Consider the following 10,659-nt stretch of genomic DNA (forward strand, 5'->3'; position numbering starts at 1 on the left):
TAATAAATAAGTATTAAAATTGGTTTTTAAGAGTATATGCTAACAATCTCTCACTTGCACTTAAAATCAATCATACACATATTTCACATGAAACACTGAACAATAATACTTAGTTCAATTTAAATATTTCAATATATGTTTCACTGTCGTCCAATGTTCAAGACTTGGATTAGATTGGTGTTAGAGTCTACTCAAGTCTTTAATATGTGAGACTCCCATGAATAATACCAAGGTCAAGGTAGACTCGGATCAGACAGTTCCTCTCCTCTATGGTTGAAAGAGTCAGTGCACAATTGGGTGAGAAAAAATATTATAAATCTCATATCAGAAAAAGATGAAATGGGTAGTGAGTTTATAAATAAAGATCTTTTTTTAGTATATCTTTTAAGTTGGAAGTACAGGTCCATAATATAAAATTATGTAAACCGGATAAAAAATGGATGAAACCATATTCTTGTTTTATTGTACCAGGAGTCATTGATTAATTAATAAAGAATAACATTGCTATAAAACAACAATAAGTATTGAATGGATGTTTTAACAAAACATATCTCCATTTTGAATAGAATAACTAGTTTTCTATTTCTTACAAAAGCCTTCTATCACTTAACATTTACCGCAAACACCATACGCACAGAATATGGACCACCAGACCATGTTAGAGACCCAAAATTATAGCCAGTAGAAGCTCCCCTGCCATCAAATGACACTCTGAAAGGAACCCTTCTTACATCCTCAACGAAAGTAATCGTTTTAGGCAAAACTTTCACTTTCAATCCCAAAGGAGCCTGCACAATCGCAGTATATGTGACATTTAGGAGTCCAACGTTTGTTACACTTCTTGTAATAGTTTGGAAACCCCTAGTTTTGTCTAGTCTACTTATAGAGATTGATGGATAGTTGATACTGGAAATAAGATTGTCAGACGATTTTCTTGGACAATTGAAGTTTGTCTTGGCCATGGATCGGATTGTTTTCTCTGAGGAGCCACTATAACAAAGAAATTTAAGATAATCTTCACTCGTGGTTTCGAAGACCAATCCCGGATTAAGGGCTTTAAGTGGGCTTATTTCTCCAACTCCCGTTTCATGTGGAGTGGCGAAGGAACCTGAACTATTCGTTAATGGTTTCCCCATGTTATCATATACAGTTGCTGCATATAGGAAAAAAAAAATAAAGAATAATAAGGAACCAATGTAAATACCTGATATTCATTCATGCAACTTCTAGGGAAATGAGATTTGTATAAAGTAATGCTAGTAAAATTAAGAAGCAACATATATATAAATTCACTGATCTCATATGTTATTAGAGCTTAAAAATGTCAACTTTACCAGTTGTCATGAGTGCCGATCTGATCATGGAAGAAGTCCATTTAGGATGCACTGATTTAATAAATGCAGAAGCCCCTGTAATATGTGGACAGGCCATTGATGTTCCAGATTTTATGGCATATTCCAGGGGCTTCTTACCTTGTACAACTTTTGGAATCACTGCAGCTAATATGGCGACTCCTGGAGCCATTATATCAGGCTGATGGGTAAATCCAACATTAAGAAACTTGAAAGCATTAGCACAAGCTAGATCTTCACGAACTAATTAATTTCCAATTGTGTAAGGTTTATGGGATAAAGAATGACCTTGAGAATGTTTTCTGCTAGCACACTAGGACCTCTTGATGAAAAATATGCCACCACTGGTGCTGGTCTATGTCTTGGGACATCAGCTGTAGGAAGGATGGTTGCAGTTGGATTCCTGTCGTATTAAAAAAACAAAGGAGAACTTGGCATCAACATGCCTTTCTTCAAGGCATATTCAATTTTACTGGAAAAAAAGCATATTACAAAAAGGCTTGCATAAGCAAGTTTGAAAGTTGTCTCTTTCATTTAAATTAAGTATTTCAAATTAAGGAAGAGATGAGAACAAGATTATGATCCAAAGGATGCTACTTAAAAATGTTTTCATTATGTTTACAACTCCCAAAAGGTTAAGCTGGGAATGGTGCATTTGTTAAAGCAAGTAATAAATCGAAAAACACAATAATAGTATATAGAGGTTTTGGTGTGTTTTTTAGGAGTAATGCATGCTCTTACTTGTTAGAATTGATGTACTTAAGGATCTTATATCCTGTAGCACTTCCAACTTCGGTGAATGGAAATGCTCCTGAGTCGAAAGGAGCACCTTTTCCATTCTCATTGATCAAGATCAAACCTTTGGCTTGTGCGTCTTCCGCTACTAATTTCTTGATTTCTCTCGATACAATTGGGAAACTGTCAACACAAATAATGACCTTGCCCTTAACCCTTTCCGGATCTAAAGATCCAGGATAGCAACTCCTGCAATCAATATAGAAAGGATTGATCTTAACAATTATGACTAGCTATAAAACTTGTTAACAATGTGTTAATCAGTATTTTCATCAATATTGCTGTTACAGTAAGACTATATATTTTGTTATAGTCAACTTTACTAAATAATGGTATCAAAATACCTTGCCTCTGAAATTGGGCTAAACTTAGCAGCAATGTCCTTTCCATATGCAAGAGGATAAGTCTCTGAGCGGGTGAGGTTTGAGAAATTGATGGCAGACCCCTTTCAGCACAGGAGCATGAAAACTAATGAATTCTTATATATAATGAGAAGCAAAATATAAATATAATTAGTTAACGTTTCTTAATAAAACTATATATATATCTTACTTGAAAGGTTCTTCCATTTCCTAGAAGCACTGTAGATTGGAAATCCCTATCAATATTAGAAGCTGCGACAGTAAAAATCCATGGTGCTGCATTAATAATTGTGAAAGGATCAGGCCCTTCATTGCCTCCTGAACAAACAACCATGACCCCCATCTGCTCCGCATGGAATGCTCCAATAGCAATGGGGTCTTTCAGGTAATCAGATTGCAACAGAGAGCTCATCCCAATAGAAATGGAGATAATGTCAACACCGTCCTTAATTGCATCATCGATTGCCTTCAATGTGGTGGAACTAGGACAACCATCTTCGGAACATGCCTTATACATTGCAATCCTGGCATTGGGGGAACCACCTCTGGCAGTCCCTTGAGCTAAGCCATTGTAACTAGCATTGTCGACTTGTGCACCAGCTGCAGTGGATGCAGTGTGTGTCCCATGCCCTACAGTATCCCTTGGAGACTTGGCAACTCTCATTTGTGTGGTCTTGTTACCATTGGATGTGTGTAGGACATTGTAGTACCTTGCTCCAATCAACTTCCTACAATTACAAATAATTCAAAATATCATATACACATTGTTTAAAATTACCTTATATACATATATATATATATATATATATATATATATATATATATATATATTAATGCAATTCCTTTTGTTAAATTGATTGGCTGAAAACATTTGTAGTTCACCTGTTACAATTAGACTTTTTGAAGTCAGGTCCCTCCATGCAAACTCCTTTCCATCTTGTAGGTATTTCTCCCATTCCTTCATCTCTGAAACTTGGAGACTCAGGCCAAATCCCTAGAAAGAAGAGCAATTGGTACCATTAAGGAAAATGGTAAACAATTAGACATACTAACCTCATAAGAAGAGATCAAGGAGTCAGTTGCAATATAAGGTTTGAGGAAGTTAAATCACACTGTAAAATCAAATCTTTAATACAAAATTATTGAACCACATCCTTTGTGTCCTTTAATTTCTTTACTGTGCACTACCTTTATTAATCAACTTTTTCCCTGGATTTAGCAATCTGAATTCTCAAAACATCAAATTTGAGTCCCTATCACAATGATTCAGTATTTATCACTCACTCAAGGCAGGAATGGAGGAAGGGAAAAAGTTAAGGGGGCCTAATCACTTTAGGTTAAAAACAATTAATTTGATGTTATTTATTTTAATGTTAAAAATAAATAAATAAACTCAAATTTTATTTTGCATACAAATTATTTTAGTCAATTTTGTTCTACCAACAGCCAAAATAAAAAATAATCATGCAAGAATATAATTTTATGGAACAGGGTAATCAATTTGATGATAAGTTTTTTTTTCTTGGCAAGAAAGAAATTTGTATTCCATTTTATATATTTTAAGAGTTTTATTTTTAAATTTTAAAAAATAAACTAACCAAATCATGTAAAAAATGAAATTTTAGTATTGTACATCGGAGAAATCAAACAAACTCTGTAAAAGGCAAAGAGTATTATTAAAACTAAAAAAAAAATTATGCATTGGATAAATTGAAAAGCAATTAAGATTTTTTTTATTTTATGAATAAAATACTTAAAGGACAAGTTTGAAAAACTTAAACAAATTAAAAATTTTGAGAATGGTAAAATGAGTCTAGTAAAACTTGACAAGAATATTGAAGAAAACTTGATTGGTTACTGCGTTGAAGGCAAAGTTTTGATATCAAATTATTTCTTAAGTTCAATAAATTTTTTATAATTTTATTTTAAATTAAATAAATATTTATGATTAACAATTGATCATATCATAGTAACTAATGATATGGTATGATAACATAATTACATGACCTTTTATTTCAGCACCATATCTAAATTACTTGAATATAAAATGATAAATAGAATTTTGATTAATAATAATTAATCAACTGTTATTAATTAAGTTTACTAAAATTTTTATATTTTTATTTTAAATCAAATAAACATTTATGATTAACAATTGATCATATCATAGTGGATGATAACGTGACATGATAATATTATTACATGATATTTTCACTTTTGATATCAATATCAAATCAACATTGCGTGAATATAAATGGATAAATAATATTTTAATTAATAATAATTAATCAATCATTAATCATAAAAGATTTATTTAATTTAAAATAAAATATAAATTTTCAATTAAACGTAATAAAAGAATAAATATTTATTTAAATTCATTTAAATAATACATAAATTTTTACCTTAGAAAAACAAACTCACAGGAAAAAGAAAAGAACAGAAAAGAAAAGCAAATCACAAAGAGAAGGTTTGGTGTGAGATTTGTGGTGTTGAAGATGATTGTGTTATTGATATAATAAGTTAATGAGAGTGGTCTGTTCAGAAATGATGATTGGAGTATAGAGACCCACTCCTATGAAAATCTCCATCCTTTTTCTTTTCTCTTGTGTAACATCCCATCCTAAGGATAAGGATGTCTACCATTGGACCAATGCAGCATTATTATCACATCAACACTTTAACCACCAAAGATGCTTTTGTCATTTTTATACAAAAGTGCTAAAATTTCCCATGCAATGCATTACAATCCTTTGGGAGATTGCTGTATATCCATATTTTGTCTTTGAAATCCCACATATCAATGAACAAAATAACAAAAAGGACTGATTTAAATTATAAAATAATAAAAAGAAGCAATTTGCCTTTTTATTAGCTCTTTCTTATTTTTAAAAAATAAAAAAATTATTATTAATTATAAAATAATTAAAATATTTTTAATTTTAAAAATTATTTCTACTTTTTTATATATATCTTATTATATATATATTAATAATTGACATTATGTTAATTACATTTATTTTTTATTTATTTTAATTATGTTATTGTTGATATAGCCAGTTAAGTCTCTTAAAAATTTACTTTTATATATAATTAATAGAATGGATTATAAGGTGAAATATGAAATTAGTACTTAAGGATTTTGTTTAATGATAAGTGTATGCATCTCCTTATCAAAAGCTGGTTTCAAATCCCCATCCTCAAAACATTATACTTAATAAAAAATAAAGTTAAAAATGCATGTAATTTCATGAATCATATCACTTTTCATAATATAGGTAAAAATGAATATAATTTCATGAATCATATCAACTTTCAAAAATTGTAATATTTAATCTTATTTTATTTTATGTAATCAAGTATATTATTTTTATGTTACACATTTTCCATTTTCATTTCTTTTTTTTAAATTAAAAAAATAATAGTATGACATAAATTTTGTTAATAAAACATATAATCTATTTCAATAAATATATAAGCATATTACATTTACCATATAAAAAATAAGATAATTAGTTTTATTTAGAAGAAAATAAATTGAAAATCAATTTTAACCTTTAAATTATGATTAAAAAAGAAATCTAATTTTAACATTTACATTGTAATAATTAGCATTAATTATACATTTTTATTGTTTATTATAATAAAATTATTGCTGACTGATACGCTTTTAATTTAAAATTTCATATATGATTTTACCCATTATAGAATAATTTAGAACAATTAAAAAAATTAAAATGAAAAAGGTGCTCATTTTTTCTTCTTTTCCTTTCCTTTTCTTCTCTTTTCTTTTTCTTCTTTAATAAAAGAAAAAGTAAGAAACAAAAAAAGAATTGTTTTTGGTTGCTTAGAATCCAACTTTAATAGTAAATAACACATTAAATTTTCCTTTTGGTAATTTGCATTTACATGGTTTTAGAGTTTAAGTTTTTAAAAAACTAAAAAAAAAATAAAAACAATGAATATGCCTATAAAAGGCATTTGGTCAACAACTACTACATGGAGCCCAAACTAGCTAGTTATCTGTATTTCAACATTTGCGGTGACAACTGCATTGGTGTCTATTCAATATGATTTATATCATAGTTGAGAGTTTGAGACACTAGTAATTCATGAATTCAATGGCCATCATAAAACAAAACAGAAGAGAGCACAGAGCAGTAATTAACAAGTTATGATTAAGGTAAGGTACCTCCATCTATCATCCCAATTATGACATCATAACTTGACTTATGCTGGTATGATCCATGGCTGAACCTTGGCCTTGATTGTCCCTCCAAGAAATCCCAAGAACGTGTTGTGTGGAGTTGAAGAACCGAATCAGGGAACAGAGATACAACCCCATCGTGGCCTGCTTTCACAATTATATATGTTTAACACAAGTTAGAGGTAAAGGTAAAAAACGTTCAAACTTGGGTACTCTGTAATAATAACAAAAAGTATAGTGACAGGCATATATGTAAGCAAAAGGCCAAGGGCCAGGGGGACTTACCAGCCAACTCAGATGCTTCATTCTCTGTAAGCATTGCAGAGAATCCTCTCAAGGCATGATTGTAATGATGTATGAGGGATATTCTTCCGCTGTCCTGCCTGGAAATGGATTCAAGAGATAATTAACTGCATATTTTTGTAACTACTTCAAATCCCAGTAAGGAAAGCTGGTGATAGAATAACAACCTTGGAATAACTGTGGACAGTAGTTGCAGATGATCTGACTCTGCAGCTTCATCATTCACTTCAGATGAACTTCCCATATATACGATATAATGCTGCCAAGAGGGAGAAAAAAATAAAAGCATTTCACTGGGATTGTTTCTAATCATTTCAATCACCCCTATTGCTGCTGCTCTTGATGTTGCAGCATTAGGGCAGTGGACCAAGGGAAATCCAATTGCCGGCTACCAAACAAATACTTGGAAATTCGATTAAAAACGATTCATTGACATACCTTTGGGATTTGGTTTGATGAAGCTGTATAGATGAGAAGACATGGAAAGAAAAGAGAAAAGAGTTGCAGCAGAGAAGCCATTACTGATGATGGGGTTGATTAAGGTGGATTTGCAAGGCTGAATTCAATTTATAAGAGGTGGGTAAGTTTCAGAGCTTTTCACACATGGAAACTTGAGCTGAGAGGAAAGCATCTCTGATGATTCTTGAGTTAGGTTTGTTTTAAATAAAGCGGTTGTTCCAGTTACTTTTTTTTTTTCCCCCCTTTCTACTGGAACAAGAGAGTCCCTTGGGGGAAAAACGAAAGACAGATCAGAGTTTGAGAGCAACGGTAATAAAGAGTCATAGATAAAAAAAACCAGGGTCATTTGAGCCTAGTAAAAGCAGAGGCTGCTCTGATCCAATTCTGGATATAAACTTCCGTATGGAGTGGATGTTCTGATTTGAAGATGACCGGTTGGTTCTGATGAAACACTCTCTCTCAAGACCATCAAAATTTCTGGGTTTGACGCATATGAACAGCCTTAATATATACTGTTACAAAGCAAGCAGCAACTGGATATGTGTTTCTGATTGGTAAATCATGCTTGCGTGAAATCCCAACCATCTCGCTCCTGCTCTCTTCTCTAGAAATAATTTGAATTTCCATGGCATATGGCATATGGGACCTCTGTTTCTGGTTTGTAATGCAATCCCTTCTTTTCCCCCAGGAAGTTCCTGTGGAAATATTAGAGATCCTTTGCTTGGAATAGGACTTTCTAGACTTGGAGGTGCACCTATTCCTTGTCCTAGGAAAATAACATAAAGCTACAGTCCCGAATTGAATTCCTTAGTCAGGACTCAGGAATGCAATCATAACTGAAAAACAAATTCAAGTTCGAGCCGAGGAATACAATCAGTTTCCATCCCATTTGGACTGAGGTATCCAAGTCAAGAGTGAATTGGATGCTTGAACAAGAACCAAGTTCAGGTGTTCTTCCTTTGTGATAGTTACGTAAACTTTATAATCAAACAGGGAGGTCCTCTTCCAATGCCTTGCACATTATGCCACTTTATTATAAATAAATAAATTTTTAGCAGCACATTTTATTGTTTGATTAAAACAAAATGGAATCAAATAACTATTTCGTTTGTGAGAATAAAATAATATAAGAATAATTATTTTATAATTTATTTTATATAGTATGATTAAAATGTTTAGTTGGTTAAAATATTACTTAGGAATAGACGAACGAATACTATTTTTTCCTTTACTAGAGAAATAACAATAAATTTATAAGAAAATACGATATATACTTAATTATACTTTAAAGGATTAATGAAATTAATAAATCAACATAGAGTTGAACCAAATTTATGCATAATGAGATTCGATGCGAGATTTAATGAATTCAAATTGCTCCTCCTTACCATTAAAAAGGCCTTATCGACAAAAAATTTACATACTTAATTATACGTTAAAGGATTCAATTAATGGATGGTTAGAAGCATTAGTTATGATTAGTTAAGAGTTATTTTAAGAAATTTTTTAATTTACTATACTAATTTTATCAAATTATAAGAAGGACAAAACATTGCATTTGAGCATTTAATTTGATGGTAAGGAAGTGTATATAATCTGTACTGAAATAACTTATTGTGAATCTCTCTCCTACCTGCACTTAAAAAATTTTTAAAAAATAAAGTATTTATAATAAAATTCTTTTTTTATAATAAAAACTAATTAAGTTGGAGAGTTGTACTGAAAAGGGTTTCTCACAGCAACAAAAGCAAATGTTTCCATGCTCTCCTTAATCATTTTAGAGCCCACCCATGTGATGATATGTCCAAGCATCGCTATTCTTATTATCTACATGAGTTTTATATATATATATATATATATCTAAATGGTACCTCACTTACATTATAATATATAATTTGGTATCCAAACTAAAATAAAATATAGGATTGCCCATCTAAACTTTCAAATGTACATCATGATATAGTTCAAATATTTAAATTTGAAGGTATAATACTTAAAAGAACTTCTGAACTATTTAAGAAAATTTTATAAGTTTTTTTTTATTATATTCAATCAAATCTAAATGTTTCTTTTCAAAAAATTATATTCAATCAAACTGTTATATTTTTTATTTTAAGTCAAATAATCTTTTATCACTAATGGTTGACTTAGTGTAATTAGTCAAAATATCTTCCTTATATGTCAAGTGAAACTGATGTTGCATGTTGTATGCTGACATATTATAATCGATGATAACGTGCTATGTTGGTTTGGCACAATTTTATCATATTAAATCGTTTTGCTTTAATGCAATAGGCAACAGATGAGCTACATGAAAAACCAAATGTATTTGTACGTCTCATTCCTCTGAATCCCCTAATAATGGATAAAAAGTCAATTTTTGGTTTTTCAATAATCACTAAAATTTATTTCAAATTAAATTAAATGGGAAGTTCAATATTTCCTCTTTTCTGAAAAAAAAAACCCTTAAATTGTAAATAAAATCACAAAGGTTTTAATGAGAATAAATTGAATGTCATACATAAATATATAATTTTAAATTCACAAATAAATTAAACCTCATACGTAAATATAATCCCAAAAATTTATGTTAATCGAAAACGTGCTTTATTCCAATTATAATTAGATTCTGATTGTAAGATAAATATGATGGAAGTGAAGAAGTACCCTCTTCCTACAAGAAAATTATAATTATGATCATAAAGCAAAATGAAACTTCCTTTGCTTGATTAAAGTACGTGCCACCTGTAAATAGTAGTTAATTTCTAATTAATAGTAAGGTAAACTTCCCTTTCATATGATTGATATGCCTTGGAGTTAAACATAGCTATCATTAATCTTTTAACTTTTTAATGAGGTTATTCACGTGAGTAATATTATTTCTCCGCATAAATAACAAAGAATATATGTAGAACATAACAAACTGTGATTATTTTTAATATAATAAAAAGGAAGGAAGAAAATTAAAAGCAACTTGCAGCCTTCATATGCCGATGCCAGCCTTGACAATTTTGGGTTTTAATTTCGGGTGTATATAATGGAAGAGTAATTATAATAAAAATATATTATGAAAAGAAAAAGGTGGAATCATGTGTATTTTTTTTTTCTTCTCTTTTTGGATACAGAATAATGTGGGACTTAAAATTAAAGCAATCCAGTCTATGTTGGCAGAAGCACAAAG

General features: G+C 30.3%; 1 protein-coding gene across 1 annotated transcript; it reads right to left on the bottom strand.

The window, feature by feature from the left end:
• Positions 1–535: 535 nt before the first annotated feature.
• On the bottom strand, positions 536–8,420 carry LOC18598683 (CO(2)-response secreted protease-like). The gene is made up of 11 exons (XM_007028302.3): positions 7,458–8,420; positions 7,187–7,278; positions 7,002–7,099; positions 6,702–6,860; positions 3,392–3,503; positions 2,700–3,237; positions 2,492–2,592; positions 2,094–2,336; positions 1,641–1,755; positions 1,335–1,533; positions 536–1,153 (listed from the first exon to the last, which is right to left on the bottom strand). The coding sequence occupies exons 1-11, from the start codon at positions 7,536–7,538 to the stop codon at positions 603–605; spliced, it is 2,289 nt and encodes a 762-aa protein (XP_007028364.3). The 5' UTR covers positions 7,539–8,420; the 3' UTR covers positions 536–602.
• Positions 8,421–10,659: the final 2,239 nt, after the last annotated feature.

Source organism: Theobroma cacao, chromosome 5, assembly GCF_053813885.1.
Source record: "Theobroma cacao isolate CCN51 chromosome 5, ASM5381388v1, whole genome shotgun sequence".
NCBI lineage: Eukaryota > Viridiplantae > Streptophyta > Magnoliopsida > Malvales > Malvaceae > Theobroma > Theobroma cacao.

Bases quoted from the DNA above. Each gene is read 5' to 3' on its own strand.
- LOC18598683 (XM_007028302.3), bottom strand. From the start codon at position 7,538: ATGGCTTCTCTGCTGCAACTCTTTTCTCTTTTCTTTCCATGTCTTCTC. The intron at 3,238-3,391 runs GTGAACTACAAA...TTGTAATTGTAG, and splicing joins AAAAAGTCTAATTGTAACAG to GAAGTTGATTGGAGCAAGGT. The intron at 1,154-1,334 runs GTAAAGTTGACA...TCCTATATGCAG, and splicing joins ATCGGCACTCATGACAACTG to CAACTGTATATGATAACATG.